Genomic DNA, 19,861 nt, shown 5'->3' on the forward strand with positions numbered 1-19,861 from the left:
TGGGTATAATGAGTGAAGATTATTTCTCGAGGTATATTTTTCTAGACAAGATAAGACAAGTCTAGGGTTAGATTCACTTTCAAAATTTCATACCCACATCCAACACATAGCCAGGTAGGTCTCCAAAACAGTAGGCATCCTCTGTAAATAAAAAAAATGATCTACTTCTTTGTACAGTAAAATGTGTAGTGTACATGTAATAAAATATTCTTAAGCTAGAATACATGAGCATTTTGAGCAGGCTAATTCTAATGCTTACAGGTTACTGAAAACTAGACATAAGTTATGAACTTGTGGAGAAGCTTCAGTAAGCAGCTGGAAGTAATCCTAACTTGGAAACATTATTATTGTTTGAGATGCCCCTAATGTTTTTTCTCTTGTATCATTTAACAGGTTGACTTCAGAGATATCAAGTAGGCAGGAGGAAGGGGAGTACCTGAACTCTGCCTTGCTGGCCATGCAAAAGGAACGCTTTGAACTTGCCATGGCTCTCAGGTTGTTCATTCACCTCTTACATGTTTAGACTTCCCTTGTTCCACACAACATTATCATTATTATAGTTGAGGAAGACAGTGATGGAGTGAAGGATGATGAGAATGTTTCTTCAGTTTCAGGTCATGCTGCCTCAGTGGGAAATGGTTGTTGTCTTACTAAAAATAAATAAAAAAAGCACTAAACTCATAGCAGTCATATAATGGGTGGGGAATGGGAGGCAGTCAGATTCAATGCAATGAAGAGCATAAGTCCAGTTCCTTGAATAAAGAGCTTACTGGCATCTTTCTTGAAGGACCAGGTGAACGTGTCTGGTACCAATGGTTTCCGAGCGGATGCACAAAATCCGGGGGGAAATTTCACCAGAAAAGTGCTCAGTTTCCTAATTGGCCGATTTCAGCACCGGCCGAAAACCGGGGGTCCACTGTATGAGTAAATAAACAAATAATTATAACTAATTAAATACAAGTACAGTGGAATCTTGGTTTTCGTTGAATTCGGTTTTCAGCAATTTTTATCATCAAAATATTCCAGTTTTTGTTCATCACCTCAGTTTTCATCCACCGTATAGAATGTGCCCATCTGCCTGCTCCTTCCCACTCAGTCTGGCTTTGTTTCTCATTGAGTGAACATTACCCTGCGCATTCATACAAAACATTTTGTAATAATCCATTATTTTTTGTGCTTGTTTATTGAGTGCGACTGCTAAATAAGCCACCATGGGGCCAAAGAAAGTTCCGCGTGCCAGCTCTTTGATAAAGAAGGCGAGCAACACGATAGAATTCAAGAAAGAACTCATAGCAAAGTATGAAAGTGGAATGAGTTGCAAAGTTTTGTGGAGAAATATCACTACCACCCTCTACAAAGGTAGAGGGTGGTAGTGATGGTGGTAGAGGGTGGTAGTGATGGTGGTAGAGGCTGGTAGTGATGGTGGTAGAGGGTGGTAGTGGTTGTGATGGTGGTAGTGATTGTGGTAGATGGTGGTAGAGATAACCTCTCCTCCATCTTCCATATGCCAACAAGAGTCTTCAGTGAAGGTAAAAGTGATGTTAAATGTTCATTTGTCCAGTTCATTAGTGCTTTATGTTTATTTCTCATTGTTTTCTATATGTAAACCTATAGTTATTCTCCATAAAATGTATTTTTTGTTAATATTTTTGAGTGTCTGGAACAGATTAATTGTATTTACATTATTTCTTATGGGAAATATTGCTGCAGTTTTCGTCGAATTCGGTTTTCGTCAGACTCTCTGGAACGAATTAAAGACGAAAACCGAGGTTCCACTGTATTGAAAAGTAAATAAATGAATTCAAGTTTATCTTATCAATAAATGTACAGTACTGTACAATACAAAAAAAAAGTTTTACAGTTTTATCACCATTGTAAAGTTGAAATATTGTGAAGCAAGGAGCATCTGTAGTGTCAGTTACTGGATTTTATTGTTCTTTCTACTTGTTGTTTTCAGGGATTTGTCAGTAGCCAGTGCTTCTTGTCTAGAAAAATAACTGCAAAGGAGACATACAGCAAGTAAAGCAGTAATTTGAGATATTTGTTGTAATAGAAGCATTGCTTCCGTCTCTAGAGAAGGTTAGTGTTGTCCCCCAGGATGTGACCTACAACAGCCAGCTAACACCCAGGTACCTACCTACTGCTAGGTGAACAGGGGCTCCAGTGTTTCATCCATGCCAGGTATCAATCCCAAACCCTCAGTATATGAACTGAAGACACAAGTGCCGTTCACTTTATTAGCAAGGAAAATGTTGATAACACAGTACAGTAATTCCTCGACTTACGAACACATTAAGAATCTTCTGTATTATTTTTTTATTTTTATTATCACACTGGCCGATTCCCACCAAGGCTGGGTGGCCCGAAAAAGAAAAACTTTCACCATCATTCACTCCATCACTGTCTTGCCAGAAGGGTGCTTTACACTACAGTTTTTAAACTGCAACATTAACACCCCTCCTTCAGAGTGCAGGCACTGTACTTCCCATCTCCAGGACTCAAGTCCGGCCTGCCGGTTTCCCTGAATCCCTTCATAAATGTTACTTTGCTCACACTCCAACAGCACGTCAAGTATTAAAAACCATTTGTCTCCATTCACTCCTATCAAACACGCTCACGCATGCCTGCTGGAAGTCCAAGCCCCTCGCACACAAAACCTCCTTTACCCCCTCCCTCCAACCCTTCCTAGGCCGACCCCTACCCCGCCTTCCTTCCACTACAGACTGATACACTCTTGAAGTCATTCTGTTTCGCTCCATTCTCTCTACATGTCCGAACCACCTCAACAACCCTTCCTCAGCCCTCTGTACAACAGTTTTGGTAATCCCGCACCTCCTCCTAACTTCCAAACTACGAATTCTCTGCATTATATTCGCACCACACATTGCCCTCAGACATGACATCTCCACTGCCTCCAGCCTTCTCCTCGCTGCAACATTCATCACCCACGCTTCACACCCATATAAGAGCGTTGGTAAAACTATACTCTCATACATTCCCCTCTTTGCCTCCAAGGACAAAGTTCTTTGTCTCCACAGACTCCTAAGTGCACCACTCACTCTTTTTCCATCATCAATTCTATGATTCACCTCATCTTTCATAGACCCATCCGCTGACACGTCCACTCCCAAATATCTGAATATGTTCACCTGTGTATAATATTATTATTATACACAATACAGGTCTCCAACATGTTTGTTGAAGACTTCCTGTATTGCGAATATTATACACAGTACAGAAGATTCTCAATATATTCATTAGTCGAGGACTTACTGTGCTGTACTGTTAACATTTTCCTTGCTAATAAAGTGAATGGCACTTGCATCTTCAGTTCATATACTGAGGGTCTGGGATTGATACCTGGCATGGGTGAAGCATTGGGCATGTTACCTTACACTTGCAGCCCCTGTTCACCTAGCAGTAAGTAGGTACCTGGATGTTAGCTGAGTTGTGGGCAGTGGCGGCTTGTCCACAGGAGCTGCAGAGCTGCAGTACCCCCAGATGCTTACTGCCAGACGTATGACTTCATCAACCTTATGCTAAAATAATTTGCAGGTCAAATATATTACAGGAAAAATCTGTTGTATGTTGTTGTCAATGTATTTATAAGTGAATTTTTATTTTTTTGTTGATAAAAAATTATTAAAAATAGAAGTTTGATGCAGTACAATAGTATAGGTATTACTGGCAATACGAGCCGCCAATGGTTGTGGGTTACATCCTGGGGAACAACACTGACCTAGACTACACAAAATGCTTTGCATAACCAAAGGCTTTCTATAAATTATGTATCAGTTGTATTGTACTTTGTAGAAATTCAAATCCAAATTCAAAATAATAATATTTTTTAACACACTGGCCATCTACCTCCAAGGTAGGGTGACCTGAAAAAAGAAACATTTTTCACTCTCATTCAGTCCATCACTGTCTTGCCAGAGGCATACTGATACTACAGTTCAGATGCCCCTCCAAATGTTTTTTATTTATTATTACCATATATTATTTATTAGCAGTATATTTATGAGAAGTGCTAAGCCTATAGACTAGAGTGTCTCACTGCCTAAAGACAAAAACAAAGACAAAATTTACTTCATTGCAAAGGTTACAATGTGTGATTACATTTTATAATTTGTTAGGTATATATCAGATCACTTTCTAGTTGTAGCTACACTGAGAGTAAAAGGTAGATGGGATACAAGGAGAATAGAAGCATCAGGGAAGAGAGAGGTGAAGGTTTATAAACTAAAAGAGGAGGCAGTTAGGGTAAGATATAAACAGCTATTGGAGGATAGATGGGCTAATGAGAGCATAGGCAATGGGGTCGAAGAGGTATGGGGTAGGTTTAAAAATGTAGTGTTAGAGTGTTCAGCAGAAGTTTGTGGTTACAGGAAAGTGGGTGCAGGAGGGAAGAGGAGCGATTGGTGGAATGATGATGTAAAGAGAGTAGTAAGGGAGAAAAAGTTAGCATATGAGAAGTTTTTACAAAGTAGAAGTGATGCAAGGAGGGAAGAGTATATGGAGAAAAAGAGAGAAGTTAAGAGAGTGGTGAAGCAATGTAAAAAGAGAGCAAATGAGAGAGTGGGTGAGATGTTATCAACAAATTTTGTTGAAAATAAGAAAAAGTTTTGGAGTGAGATTAACAAGTTAAGAAAGCCTAGAGAACAAATGGATTTGTCAGTTAAAAATAGGAGAGGAGAGTTATTAAATGGAGAGTTAGAGGTATTGGGAAGATGGAAGGAATATTTTGAGGAATTGTTAAATGTTGATGAAGATAGGGAAGCTGTGATTTCGTGTATAGGGCAAGGAGGAATAACATCTTGTAGGAGTGAGGAAGAGCCAGTTGTGAGTGTGGGGGAAGTTCGTGAGGCAGTAGGTAAAATGAAAGGGGGTAAGGCAGCCGGGATTGATGGGATAAAGATAGAAATGTTAAAAGCAGGTGGGGATATAGTTTTGGAGTGGTTGGTGCAATTATTTAATAAATGTATGGAAGAGGGTAAGGTACCTAGGGATTGGCAGAGAGCATGCATAGTTCCTTTGTATAAAGGCAAAGGGGATAAAAGAGAGTGCAAAAATTATAGGGGGATAAGTCTGTTGAGTGTACCTGGTAAAGTGTATGGTAGAGTTATAATTGAAAGAATTAAGAGTAAGACGGAGAATAGGATAGCAGATGAACAAGGAGGCTTTAGGAAAGGTAGGGGGTGTGTGGACCAGGTGTTTACAGTGAAACATATAAGTGAACAGTATTTAGATAAGGCTAAAGAGGTCTTTGTGGCATTTATGGATTTGGAAAAGGCGTATGACAGGGTGGATAGGGGGGCAATGTGGCAGATGTTGCAAGTGTATGGTGTAGGAGGTAGGTTACTGAAAGCAGTGAAGAGTTTTTACGAGGATAGTGAGGCTCAAGTTAGAGTATGTAGGAAAGAGGGAAATTTTTTCCCAGTAAAAGTAGGCCTTAGACAAGGATGTGTGATGTCACCGTGGTTGTTTAATATATTTATAGATGGGGTTGTAAGAGAAGTAAATGCGAGGGTCTTGGCAAGAGGCGTGGAGTTAAAAGATAAAGAATCACACACAAAGTGGGAGTTGTCACAGCTGCTCTTTGCTGATGACACTGTGCTCTTGGGAGATTCTGAAGAGAAGTTGCAGAGATTGGTGGATGAATTTGGTAGGGTGTGCAAAAGAAGAAAATTAAAGGTGAATACAGGAAAGAGTAAGGTTATGAGGATAACAAAAAGATTAGGTGATGAAAGATTGAATATCAGATTGGAGGGAGAGAGTATGGAGGAGGTGAACGTATTCAGATATTTGGGAGTGGACGTGTCAGCGGATGGGTCTATGAAAGATGAGGTGAATCATAGAATTGATGAGGGAAAAAGAGTGAGTGGTGCACTTAGGAGTCTGTGGAGACAAAGAACTTTGTCCTTGGAGGCAAAGAGGGGAATGTATGAGAGTATAGTTTTACCAACGCTCTTATATGGGTGTGAAGCGTGGGTGATGAATGTTGCAGCAAGGAGAAGGCTGGAGGCAGTGGAGATGTCATGTCTGAGGGCAATGTGTGGTGTGAATATAATGCAGAGAATTCGTAGTTTGGAAGTTAGGAGGAGGTGCGGGATTACCAAAACTGTTGTCCAGAGGGCTGAGGAAGGGTTGTTGAGGTGGTTCGGACATGTAGAGAGAATGGAGCGAAACAGAATGACTTCAAGAGTGTATCAGTCTGTAGTGGAAGGAAGGCGGGGTAGGGGTCGGCCTAGGAAGGGTTGGAGGGAGGGGGTAAAGGAGGTTTTGTGTGCGAGGGGCTTGGACTTCCAGCAGGCATGCGTGAGCGTGTTTGATAGGAGTGAATGGAGACAAATGGTTTTTAATACTTGACGTGCTGTTGGAGTGTGAGCAAAGTAACATTTATGAAGGGATTCAGGGAAACCGGCAGGCCGGACTTGAGTCCTGGAGATGGGAAGTACAGTGCCTGCACTCTGAAGGAGGGGTGTTAATGTTGCAGTTCAAAAACTGTAGTGTAAAGCACCCTTCTGGCAAGACAGTGATGGAGTGAATGATGGTGAAAGTTTTTCTTTTTCGGGCCACCCTGCCTTGGTGGGAATCGGCCGGTGTGATAATAAAAAAAAAAAAATAAAGAAAGTCACTATTATGCTGGGGCATTTTGGGCAGACTAATCCTAATACTGTACTTAAGTCCAGACAGGTTAAGAATGGTTAATTTTTAAATATTCAGTATTTTATCTTATTTCTACTGTGAGGTAGTCAAAAGTTTTAAAGTTAAAGCTTAGGAATAAGAAATAGATTTGATCCAAGGAAAGGGTAGCTCCAATTCTTTGGATCCAGAGCTCTTCACCAGTATGAAGGAACCCCCTAAAATGCCCTTCCTAATAAAGTGAATGATATTTTCCTAGTCCTCAGAACCACTGATTTTAATATATTTATTTATACATTTATTTTTGTAAATAGGAATTATATTTATGCTTTGTATCTTTATAAACAGGCTTAAAGAAATGGGCCTACCCCTACCTCGTATAGAAGTTGCAAAAACTCAGATCCATCCCCAGCAAAATCAACATAGCACCATAACTTCACAAAAACAGCAGTGCAGCTATAAATCTTCGGGCAGTTCTGTGTCCAATGCTGCAAATACTAGTGGTTCGGCATCTACATCAAGAAACTTCAGTGGTGCTGGCTCACTAGATAATGATTGGTCTCAACTGGAAGATTTGGATTGGAGCTCACTAGATGCTGATATGCCTAGATTAGCTGACACTGGTGTTGCCAAGGCATCAAAGATTGGTTCAACACAGTCCAAGGACACCAGTAATGGTGGTTCAAGAAAAACACTTGATGCTGGCTCGCAATTTACTGATTTGTCTGAGCTGGAAAGTTTGGATTGGAACTCATTAAGTGCCAATGTGCCTAAATCAACCGACACTAGTGTCATCAAGGTGTCGAAGAGTAGTTCAACTCAGTCAGAGGGCATCAGCATTGCTGGGTCGAGGAAAACACTTGGTATCAGTGGCAGCCATCCTAGACCCACACCTTCCACACCTCTGACTTTTACCAGAAACCCTCCACCTTCAACACCACAAACTGAGGTACTTATATATGCAGTATATATTAAAAAAAACAGGCAGTACTTTATTTTTGTTTTGGGAAAGGATAGATGGAAAAATGTGCAAAGGATTTTATATGAAATTTAATCTTTTGAAATTTTACAGTTTTTCACATATTTTCCAGCATTTTTAGTAAATTTAAATTTTCTACTGAAATTAAAACATATTTTTAGTTGAAAAAGCATTAATTTAAATTAAAAGTGTTAGAATATTTCATGATAAATGTGTGTGGGTTATATTCATGGGCATTGCTAAACCTGTAGGGTCATAAAGAACTTAAGGAATGTGGGTAATCAGGTCTAATCTAAGAAAAAAAAGGGTAGCTCTAATTCCTTGGAACAGAAACTCTTCACCACCTTCAAGGCATCTTCCTTTCAAGGGAAATGTGTATGGAGCCATGTGAATACTAGGAAAACAGTGCTTGGAGAAACCACATTTACCAACATAGTGGGAAACTGCACATTGAATATAGGTAGATAATTGTGAAGTCAGTAGCAATTATATGAATGAATGTGTTTTATTCTTTGGGTCACCCTGCTATGGTGGGAGATGGCCATTGAAGTAAAAAAATATATAGGAAACTAATTGAGTGTTTTTCCTGTTGTTAGAATCAGGTTAAGTTTTAAAAGATTGATTTCCATAAAGTTGTTCCAGTTAAGAGGTGCATAAGTTTCCCCTGTCTCCTAATATCATGTTTATTTTTCCCTTATAATCTACCTTGTTCATAATTACTATCACATTTGCTTTGTCTGCTTTTGTAAAGTGAAGTCTAGGATCTTTTTGAGCTTTGCTCAGACCTGTACAACACAATTGTCCTCAAAGATTTGTTAAGTTATACGTACCATAAATTAAGGAAAGAGCCTAGACTTCATCTTATGAAAGCAGACAAAGCAAATGCGATAGCAATTGTGGACAAGGTTGATTCTAGGGGAAAAATAATGTATTATTAGAAAATGCGAACTGACATGCCCCTTAAGTTGTCAAGTATTTACATTCCCAGAATTTTTAAAATTCATTGTGACCATTATTTTTTTCCTCAGTGGTTGTTTTCTGCCAAGGCATGGTATCCCAAAGAAGAAAAAGCAGTTGCCATTTATTCAATTACTGCCTTGCCAGTAGTGTGCTGACATCACAACTCTGATTACCCTCAGACTGCAACATCCCCACCTCTCCTTCAGAGCATTGACCATGCCCTTCTCACCTCTAGAACTTAGGTTTGGTTAGCCAGTTTCCCCTGAATCCCTTTATAAATCTTAACCTTGCTCACATACCAATACACATCCATTAAAAACCACTTGTCTCCATTTGCTCTTGTCTGTCTCATGCCATATGCAAGCACACATGCATGCACGCATGTGCACACTCACACATACGTACACACACACACACGCATAGAGGGCAGCATTGTAAATAGGGGCGGGTCAAGTCACAGGAGGGTGGGGGTCAGGTCGCAAGAGGTTGTGGTCAGGTAAGGGGCCACTGAGACTCCGCATAACACTCCAATGCACAATTCCACCTGCCTTTCAGACACTTAATAACCCCCCCCACACACACACACATAACTGGGCGAAAGAAAGACTCGTTAACACACGCTAGTATTATAATTATTAGAATTACTCTCAGTATTAATGGTATTTTATTAGTATTATGGATACACAGAGGTGAGGTGTATTTCTGGGACATATAAACAACTGTCATGCTCACACACACACACGTGCGCACACACACACGCACGCACACACACACGCGCATGCACACACACACTCGGGGCCAGGAGCTAAGACTCGACCCCTGCAACCACAAATAGGTGAGTACACGCACACACACACACATACACACTCAGGGCCAGGAGCTGAGTCTCGACCCCTGAAACCACAACTAGGTGAGTACACACACACCCACTCATTCACACAGCTGATCCCTGGAATTTGACTGCATCCCCCCACCCCCCTCTCTCCCTTTCCCTCCCCCACAGACCATTCCTCCACCCCCCATTCTAGCCTTCACTCCCTCCTCCCTCCTCCTATCTTTCTCCCTCCCCCTCCCTTGCATTTCTCTCTCTCATAGCCTCTTTCCCTCCCCCTTCCCCCTTCTCTCTCTCTCGCTCACTCCCATAGCCCTATCCCTCACCCTCCTCTGTCTCTCTCCATAGGCTTCTCTCTCCCTCTCCCTCTTTCTATCTTTCTACCCCTCCCTCGCATTTCTCTCTCTCATAGCCTTTTCCCTCACCCTCCTCTCTCCCTCTCTATCTCTCTCTCTCTTTCTCTCTCCCTCTCTCTACCCTTTCTCTCCTCCCTAGTCTTATCCCTCACCCCCATACTCTCTCCTCTCTCTCCCTCTTTCTACCCTTTCTCTTTCCCCCTCTCACTCTCTCCCTCTAGCCTTCCCCCTCATATTTTCTCTCTCTCTCCTCTAGCCTTGTCCCTCCCCCCCCCCCACACACACACCCTGAAAACACATAAACTTCTCTCTGTGGTAAAATACATAAGCTTCTGTCTGTGGTAAAAAAAAAAAATGGGTGGCCCTAGAGGGCGGAAAACCAGAGATCTGGTGGACGAACCAGGGAGGAAAGATTGGGAGTTAGAGCTCCAAAAATGGGAGGAAGAGTGGGGAAAGAAGATAGAAGAGCTTGGCAAGATAATGGAAGAGCGGATAGCTGAAGAGTGCAGGAAGTGAGAGCTACAGGTCTTAGCAGCAGAAGCTAGGATACAGGGCTTAGAAGAGAAACTGCAAAACCTAAAACAGATTGGAGAGACAAATGACAATTCAGATGGGACATCAGGAATTTCTATGTCAGGCACAGACAAGGGGACGGTAAGAAACAAAGGAGATATGCTATACGCGAAGGCCCTATCAGACCCATGTGGGGCCAGGGAAAAGACGAGGAGCACACTAAGATCAAATGACAGGTCAGAAGACAATGAAGGTATGTTATATGCAGAGACTCTAACAGCCAACTGCAGTAGCAAGGAACAGCTGATCATGAAAGACAGTTCACTGAGACTAAAAGTTTCAGATAGGACAGGGACTGAAGGCAAGAACATTTCAATGGAAGGAAATAAAATGCCTCAGAGGATGCAAATGGAGACTCAGTGGGAGGAGTAAAGGGTGAGGTAAGTAAGTAAGTTTATTCAGGTATACACAAATACAGTTACATAGAATTATCATGCATAGCAGCATATGTTTTTGTCTACGGGCTCCAAGAAGCCAAGGGGGACAACTTCGAAGAAATAAAACAGGAGGAGGAAAAAATGATTGAAGGCATCATGAAAACGATAGGTGAGGGCGACATGACCCAGGTGACAAATTTTCGGAGAATTGGGTGGTTTGCGAGTGGAAGGATACGGCTTGTCAAAGTAATGTTCAAGGAAGAATCAGTTCGAACCAGGATTCTGCAAGAGAAAGCACGACTGAGGGACAAACAGGGGTACATTAGATACATATAGATGAGGAGGAGGTGAAGAAACTGCTAAGGGACATCGATACCTCAAAGGCAATGGGACCGGACAACATCTCCCCATGGGTCATTAGAGAGGGAGCGGATATGCTGTGCGTGCCACTTACCACAATCTTCAACACGTCCCTGGAAACTGGGCAACTACCTGAGGTATGGTAGACGGCAAATGTAGTTCCCATTTTTAAAAGAGGAGACAGAAAAGAGGCACTAAACTATAGACCTGTGTCATTGATGTGTATAGTATGCAAAGTTATGGAGAAGATTATCAGGAGGAGAGTGGTGGAGCACCTGGAACGGAACAAGAGTATAAATGCCAACCAGCACGGATTCATGGAAGGCAAATCCTGTGTCACAAACCTTCTGGAGTTTTATGATAAAGTAACAGAAGTAAGACACTAGAGAGAGGGGTGGGTTGATTGCATCTTCTTGGACTGCAAGAAGGCTTTTGACACAGTTCCTCACAAGAGATTTGTGCAGAAGCTAGAGGATCAGGCGCATATAACAGGAAGGGCACTGCAATGGATCAGAGAATATCTGACAGGGAGGCAACAACGAGTCATGGTATGTAAGGATGCATCACAGTGGGCACTTGTGACGAGCGGGATCCCGCAGGGGTCGGTCCTAGGACCAGTGCTATTTTTGGTATATGTGAATGACATGATGGAAGGGTTAGACTCAGAAGTGTCCCTGTTTGCAGACGATGTGAAGTTAATGAGGAGAATTAAATCAGATGAGAACCGGGCAGGACTTCAAAGAGACCTGGACAGACTGGACACCTGGTCCAGCAGATGGCTTCTCGAATTTAATCCCGCCAAATGCAAAGTCATGAAGATAGGGGAAGGGCACAGAAGACCGCAGATAGAGTATAGGCTAGGTGGCCAAAGACTGCAAACCTCACTCAAGGAGAAAGATCTTGGGGTGAGTATAACACCGAGCATGTCTCCGGAAGCACACATCAACCAGATAACTGCTGCAGCATATGGGCGCCTGGCAAACCTGAGAACAGCGTTCCGATACCTTAGTAAGGAATCGTTCAAGACACTGTACACCATGTACGTCAGGCCCATACTGGAGTATGCAGCACCTGTTTGGAACCCGCACTTGATAAAGCATGTCAAGAAACTAGAGAAAGTACAAAGGTTTGTGACAAGGTTAGTTCCAGAGCTAAGGGGAATGTCCTATGAAGAAAGGTTAAGGGAAATTGGCCTGATGACACTGGAGGACAGGAGGGTCAGGGGAGACATGATAACGACATAAAATACTGCGCAGAATAGACAAGGTGGACAAAGACAGGATGTTCCAGGGAGGGGACACAGAAACAAGAGGTCACAATTGGATGTTGAAGACACAGATGAGTCAGAGAGATATTAGGAAGTATTTCTTCAGTCATAGAGTTGTCAGGCAGTGAAGTAGCCTAGAAAGTGACGTAGTGGAGGCAGGAACCATACATAGTTTTAAATAAGGTTTGATAAAGCTCATGGAGCGAGGAGAGAGAGGGCCCAGTAGCAACCGGTGAAGAGGCGGGGCCAGGAGCTAAGACTCGACCCCTGCAACTACAAATAGGTGAGTACACACACGCACACATATACACACATCATAGCAGTTACAGAAACAAAACTCACGGAGACAATAACAGATGCAATCTTCCCACCAGGATACAAGATCATGAGGAAAGATAGAAGGGGCAAAGGGGGAGGAGGGGTTGCTCTGCTCGTAAAAAACTGATGGAAATTCGAGAAAATGGGAGGCATAGACGAGACAGGAGAAGGGACTACATAGTAGGTACACTCCAGTCTGGGGAGCACAAGGTGGTCATTGCAGTGATGTACAATCCACCACAGAACTGCAGGAGGCCAAGAGAGGAATATGAAGAGAGCAACAGAGCAATGGTGGACACACTTGCTGAGGTGGCAAGAAGAGCTCACTCCAGCAGAGCAAAGTTGCTGGTTATGGGTGATTTCAACCACAGGGAGATTGACTGGGAAAACACATACACACATCATAGCAGTTACAGAAACAAAACTCACGGAGACAATAACAGATGCAATCTTCCCACCAGGATACCAGATCATGAGGAAAGATAGAAGGGGCAGAGGGGGAGGAGGGGTTGCTCTGCTCGTAAAAAACTGATGGAAATTCGAGAAAATGGGAGGCATAGACGAGACAGGAGAAAGGGGCTACATAGTAGGTACATTCCAGTCTGGGGAGCACAAGGTGGTCATTGCAGTGATGTACAGTCCACCACAGAACTGCAGGAGGCCAAGAGAGGAATATGAAGAGAGCAACAGAGCAATGGTGGACACACTTGCTGAGGTGGCAAGAAGAGCTCACTCCAGCAGAGCAAAGTTGCTGGTTATGGGTGATTTCAACCACAGGGAGATTGACTGGGAAAACCTGGAGCCACATGGGGGTCTCGAAACATGGAGAGCCAAGATGTTGGATGTGGTGCTGGAAAACCTCATGCACCAACATGTTAAGGATAGGACCAGAGTGAGAGGGGAGGATGAACCAGCAAGCTTGGACCTTGTGTTCACCCTGGGCAGTTCAGACATTGAGGACATCACATATGAGAGTCCCCTAGGAGATAGTGACCACGTGGTTCTATGCTTTGAATACATAGTAGAGTTGCAAGTGGAGAGAGTAACAGGAGTTGAATGGGAAAAGCCAGACTATAAAAGAGGGGACTACATAGGTTTGAGGAACTTCCTGCAGGGGGTTCCGTGGGACAGAGAACTGGCAGGAAAGCCAGTAAATGAAATAATGGAATATGTAACAACAAAATGCAAGGAGGCAGTGGATAGGTTTATTCCCAAGGGCAACAGAAACAATGGGAAGTTGGAATATGTAACAACAAAATGCAAGGAGGCAGTGGATAGGTTTATTCCCAAGGGCAACAGAAACAATGGGAAGTCCAGAACGAGCCCCTGGTTTACCCGACGGTGTAAGGAGGCAAAAACAAAGTGAAATAGAGAATGGAAAAAGTATGACATGGTGACAGCAGTAAGACAAGAGAGAGAGAAGGGTGGGTGGATTGCATTTTCTTGGACTGCAAGAAGGCGTTTGACAGTTCCACACAAGAGATTAGTGCAAAAACTGGAGGACCAAGCAGGGATAACAGGGAAGGCACTACATTGGATCAGGGAATACTTGTCATGAAGACAGCAGCGAGTCATGGTATGTGGCGAGGTGTCAGAGTGGGCACCTGTGACCAGCGGGGTCCCACAGGGGCCAGTCCTAAGACCAATGCTGTTTCTGGTATTTGTGAACGACTTGACGGAAGAAATAGACTCCGAAGTGTCCCTGTTTGCAGATGATGTAAAGTTGATGAGAAGAATTCATTCGATCGAAGACCAGGCAAAACTACAAAGGGATCTGGACAGGCTGCAGACCTGGTCCAGCAATTGGCTCTTGGAGTTCAACCCCACCAAGTGCAAAGTCATGAAGATTGGGGAAGGGCAAAGAAGACCGCAGACGGAGTACAGTCTAGGGGGCCAGAGACTACAAACCTCGCTCAAGGAAAAAGATCTTGGGGTGAGTATAACACCAGGCACATCTGAAGCGCACATCAACCAGATAACTGCTGCAGCATATGTGCGCCTAGCAAACCTCAGAATAGCATTCCGACATCTTAATAAGGAATCGTTCAGGACCCTGTACACCGTGTACGTTAGGCCCATATTGGAGTATGCGGCACCAGTTTGGAACCCACACCTAGCCAAGCACGGAAAGAAACTAGAGAAAGTGCAAAGGTTTGCAACAAGACTAGTCCCAAAGCTAAGAGGTATGTCCTACAAGGAGAGGTTAAGGGAAATCAACCTGACGACAGTGGAGGACAGGAGAGATAGGGGGGACATGATAACGACATACAAAATACTGAGAGGAATTGACAAGGTGGACAATGACAGGATGTTCCAGAGATGGGACACAGGAACAAAGGGACACAGTTGGAAGTTGAAGACACAGATGAATCACAGGGATGTTAGGAAGTATTTCTTCAGCCACAGAGTAGTCAGGAAGTGGAATAGTATGGGAAGCGATGTAGTGGAGGCAGAATCCATGCATAGCTTTAAGCAGAGGTATGATAAAGCTCACGGTTCAGGGAGAGTGACCTAGTAGCGACCAGTGAAGAGGCGGGGCCAGGAGCTTGGACTCGACCCCTGCAACCTCATCTAGGTGAGTACACACACACACACACACAGATGCATGTGTGCGCTCACACACACACACATCAAGAGGAAAACAACAGTCAAGGACCAGGTAATCAGGTTGAGGAAGGAAGGTGGGGAGTTCACAAGAAACAACCAACAGGTATGTGAGGAGCTCAACATGAGATTTAAAGAAGTATTTATAGTGGAGACAGGAAGGATTCCAGGAATTCAGAATAGGGAGGTACACTAACGAGTGCTGGATGAAATACACACAGCTGAGGAGGAGATGAAGAAGCTGCTATCTGAACTTGATATCTCAAAGGTGGTGGGACTAGACAACATCTCTCCATGGGTCCTTAGAAAGGGAGCAGAGATGCTGTGTGTGCCACTAACAAAAATCTTTAACACATCCATTGAAACTGGGCAACTACCTGAGGTATGGAAGATGGCAAATGTAGTCCCAATTTTTAAGAAAGGAGACAGACATGAGGCATTAAACTACACACCTGTTTCACTGACATGTATAGTATGCACATGACCATAACACAAGACACAGATCTCTTTTTGATATACCTCATGTCCATATCACACTGTGTAAAAACTATTTATTTATTTATTTATTTATTTCATGTCTTTGCCAACAGTACATTGAGATTTTGTATTTACAATAGTGGGTTGCAATGCAAAGAGAGCCTCTATTATGCCTAGGCATTATGGGCCAACTTAACATTATTGGCTTACAGTCTACTTAACACTAAGGAGTATATCATAGTTGTACAGTAGGATAGTAATTATTTCATAGTTGTACAGTAGAATATTAATTATAAACGAATCAAAATTTATATAATACAAAGATATATTTATATTCAGAAATGCTTTTTGTGAAAACAATGATTCAGTTATATTCCTGTCAACAATGAGTAAAAGGTTCAAAGTGATTGTTTCAGTTATGATGTAGGCATACATAGGTGAGTAAGTGTGTACCGAGTATTTAGCATTTAGTCTAGGGTGATTAAGTGGCTTTTGAGAAATGTCTTAAATTTATTTTTAGACTGGGTTACTTTAATATCTTCTGCACATAAAGGGCCCCAAAATTTGGAATTAATTACCAGAAGATACTAAAGTAACCCGGTCTGAAAATCAATTTAAGACTCTTCTCAAAAGCCACTTAATCACCCTAGCCTAAATGCTAAATACTCAGTACACACATACTCACTTATGTTATTCCCACATCATAATTTCAACAATTACTTTGAACCTTTTATCCATTGTTGACAGGAATATATTTGAATCATTGTTTTCATAAAAGCATTTTTGAATCGTCTTCACAAAAACATATTTTGAATATATGAATACATCTTTTGTCTTATATAAATTAGATTCACTTATAATTAATAATCTACTGTACAACTATGTTATAATTAATATTCTACTCTACAGCTATGACATAATTCTTAGTGTTAAGTAGTCTGTAATCCAATAATGTTAAGTCGGCCCATAATGCCTAAGCATAATAGAGGCTCTCTTTGCATTGCAACCCATTATTGTAAATACAAAATCTCAATGTACTATTTGCGAAGACATAAATAAATAAATCAAGTCATGGAGAAGATCATCAGGAGGAGAGTGGTGAAGCACCTAGAAAGACACAAGCTTATAAACAACAACCAGCACGGTTTCAGGGAAGGAAAATCCTGTGTCACAACCTACTGGAGTTTTACGACAAGGTAACAGAAGTAAGACACAAGAGAGAGGGGTGGATAGACTGCATTTTTTTGGACTGCAAGAAGGCCTTCAACACAGTTCCTCACAAGAGGTTAATGCAAAAGCTAGAGGATCAGACATGCATAATAGGCAAGGCACGGCAATGGATCAGAGAATATTTGACAGGGAGGCAACAACGAGTCATGGTATGTGACAAGGTGTCAGGGTGAGCACCTGTGATCAGTGGGGCTCCACAGGGGTCAGTCCTACGACCTGTGCTGTTTTTGGTATATGTGAATGACATAACGGAAGGGATAGACTCAGAAGTGCCCTTGTTTGCAGATGATGTGAAGTTAATGAGGAGAATTAAATCGGTTGAGGATCAGGCAGGATTACAAAGAGACCTAGACAGGCTACAAGCCTGGTTCAGCAACTGGCTCCTTGAATTTAACCCCACCAAATGCAAAGTCATGAAGATCAGGGAAGGGCAAAGAAGACCACAGACAGTATAGCCTAGGTGGCCAAAGACTGCAAACCTCGCTCAAGGAAAAAGATCTTGGGGTGAGTATAATACCGAGCACATCTCCTGAGGCACACATCAGTCAGATAACTTCTGCAGCATATGGGCGACTGGCGAGCCTAAGAATAGTGTTCCAGTACCTCAGTAAGGAATCATTCAAGACTCTGTACACCATATATGTCAGGCCCATATTGGAGCATGCAGCACCAGTTTGGAATCCACATCTGGTCAAGCACATCAAGAAATTAGAGAAAGCACAAAGGTTTGCAACAAGACTAGTCCCAGAGCTAAGGGGGTTGTCCTACGAAGAAAGGTTAGGGGAAATCGGCCTGATGATACCGGAGGACAGGAGGGTCGGGGGAGACATGATAATGACATATAAAATACTGCAAGGAATTGACAAGGTGGACAAAGATAGGATGTTCCAGAGATGGGACACAGAAATAAGATAAGATAAGATTTCGTTTGGATTTTTAACCCCGGGGGGTTAGCCACCCAGGATAACCCAAGAAAGTCAGTGCATCATCGAGGACTGTCTAACTTGTTTCCATTGGGGTCCTTAATCTTGTCCCCCAGGATGCGACCCACACCAGTCGACTAACACCCAGGTACCTATTTGCTGCTAGGTGAACAGGACAACAGGTGTAAGGAAACGTGTCGAAATGTTTCCACCCGCCAGGAATCGAACCCGGGCCCTCCGTGTGTGAAGCGGGAGCTTTAGCCACCAGGCCACCGGGCCACCATAAAGGGGTCACAATTGGAAGTTGAAGAATCCTATGAGTCAAAGGGATGTTAGGAAGTATTTCTTCAGTCACAGAGTTGTCAGGAAGTGGAATAACCTAGAAAGTGACGTAGTGGAGGCAGGAACCATACATAGCTTTAAGACAAAGTTTGGTAAGGCTCATGGAGCAGGGAGAGAGAGGACCTAGTAGCTATCAGTGAAGAGGTGGGGCCAGGAGCTATGAATCAGTCCCTGCAATGACAAGTAGGTGAGTACACACACTCACATAAAAAACTGCTGGATGTCCCTTAAACTCAAGAGTCTTTTTAATTGCTCTCTTCAACCATTCCTGGGATGACCCATTTCCATCCTACCTTTTTCCTGCAGATTAAACATCCTCTTCATCCTCTACCTGGCCAAACCACCTCAATTCCATAGCTCTCTGGATTTTACCCTTGAATACCCCACATCACCTTTTAATTTAAGTGCTCCAAATTTTCTGCATCACACACTGCTTTCAGCTGTGACATTTCCACTCCTCACTACAGTGCTCAAAGCCCATGCCTCACACCCATGTAAAATTGTAGGTACTTCTATACTCTTGTACGTTTGGCTTGAATATTATGCAGAGAATCCCTATCTTGGAGATGAGAAGGAGGTTCAGGGTTGCTAGAAGTATTATCCAGAGGGCTGAGGAAGGGTTATTGAGGTGGTTTGGATATTTAGAGAGGATAGAACAAAACAAGTGTGACTTGGAGGGTGTATAAATCTGTAGTGGAAGGAAGGCAGGATAGGGAGTCATCCTAGGAAAGGTTAAAGGGAGGGGTTGAAGGAGGTTTTTGTGTGTGAGGGGCTTAGACTTCCAGCAAGTGTGCATGAGCGTGTTAGATGAGTACAAGTAGAGGCAAAAGGTTTTTATGACTTGATGTGCTGTTGGAGTGTGAGCAAGGTAATATTTATGAAGGGATTCAGGGAAACTGGTCAGTCGGACTTGAGTCCTAGTTGTGGGAAGTATAGTGTCTGCACACTGAAGGAGTGGTGGAGATATATTTCATGTTTTAAACTATCGTATCTGCACACCTCTGGCAAGACAGTGATTGAGTGAGTGATGATGAAAGTGTTTCTTCTTTTTTGGGGCCACCTTGCCTTGGTGGGAAATGGCTGATGTGTTAAAAAAAAAACTTCCTTTTGGTTGCCTCAACACACCGCCCACTTTTGTCTCCTCTATTCTGTGCTCACCTCATCTTACGTAGACCCATCTGCTTACATGTCCTTTCCAAATATCTAAATACATACACTTCCTCCAGTCTGATATTCTGTCTGTCAATGCCTAGTTTTTTATTACCCTCATCACCTTGCTCTTAACTATATTCACTATGAATTTCTTTCTTTTACATACCCTTCTAGATTTGTCCACAACATTTGCAACTTGTCTTCAGAATCCCCTAAAAAAAACTGTCATCAGAAAAGAGCAACTGTGATGAACACTTTCATTTAATCTGAGGGACTGATTACCTTGTCTTCTACTGTCTACAGTTTCAACACCTTCAGTAACCTCTATATTGAATTGAAAAAAAAATCACTGGTTGGTGAAACTTCTTTGGAATAAAAATACCGAAGTGTTGCACATGTGTTTTATTCATTATCATGTGTGTTTTGTTTATCATTAATACCTAATTCCAACTGGGTTTGCCATACT

At 42.6% G+C, this 19,861-nt stretch overlaps 1 protein-coding gene across 5 annotated transcripts in view; it reads left to right on the top strand.

Annotated features, from left to right (window-relative positions):
- The window catches only part of LOC128702751 (putative uncharacterized protein MYH16), a 64,186-nt gene that overhangs the window by 37,830 nt on the left and 6,495 nt on the right, over window positions 1–19,861 (top strand). For 2 of the 5 annotated variants that reach the window (XM_070101839.1, XM_070101840.1), the window contains 2 exons: window positions 394–495; window positions 6,994–7,594. In XM_070101839.1, coding sequence (XP_069957940.1) covers window positions 394–495; window positions 6,994–7,594 — 703 coding nt within the window. Of the gene's footprint in view, window positions 1–393; window positions 496–6,993; window positions 7,595–8,652; window positions 8,938–19,569; window positions 19,787–19,861 lie in introns of those variants that run through there. The other 3 variants (XM_070101842.1, XM_070101843.1, XM_070101841.1) reach the window with 3 other exon arrangements.

Source organism: Cherax quadricarinatus, chromosome 79 (assembly GCF_038502225.1).
Source record: "Cherax quadricarinatus isolate ZL_2023a chromosome 79, ASM3850222v1, whole genome shotgun sequence".
In the NCBI taxonomy this organism is placed as follows: Eukaryota; Metazoa; Arthropoda; class Malacostraca; order Decapoda; family Parastacidae; genus Cherax; species Cherax quadricarinatus.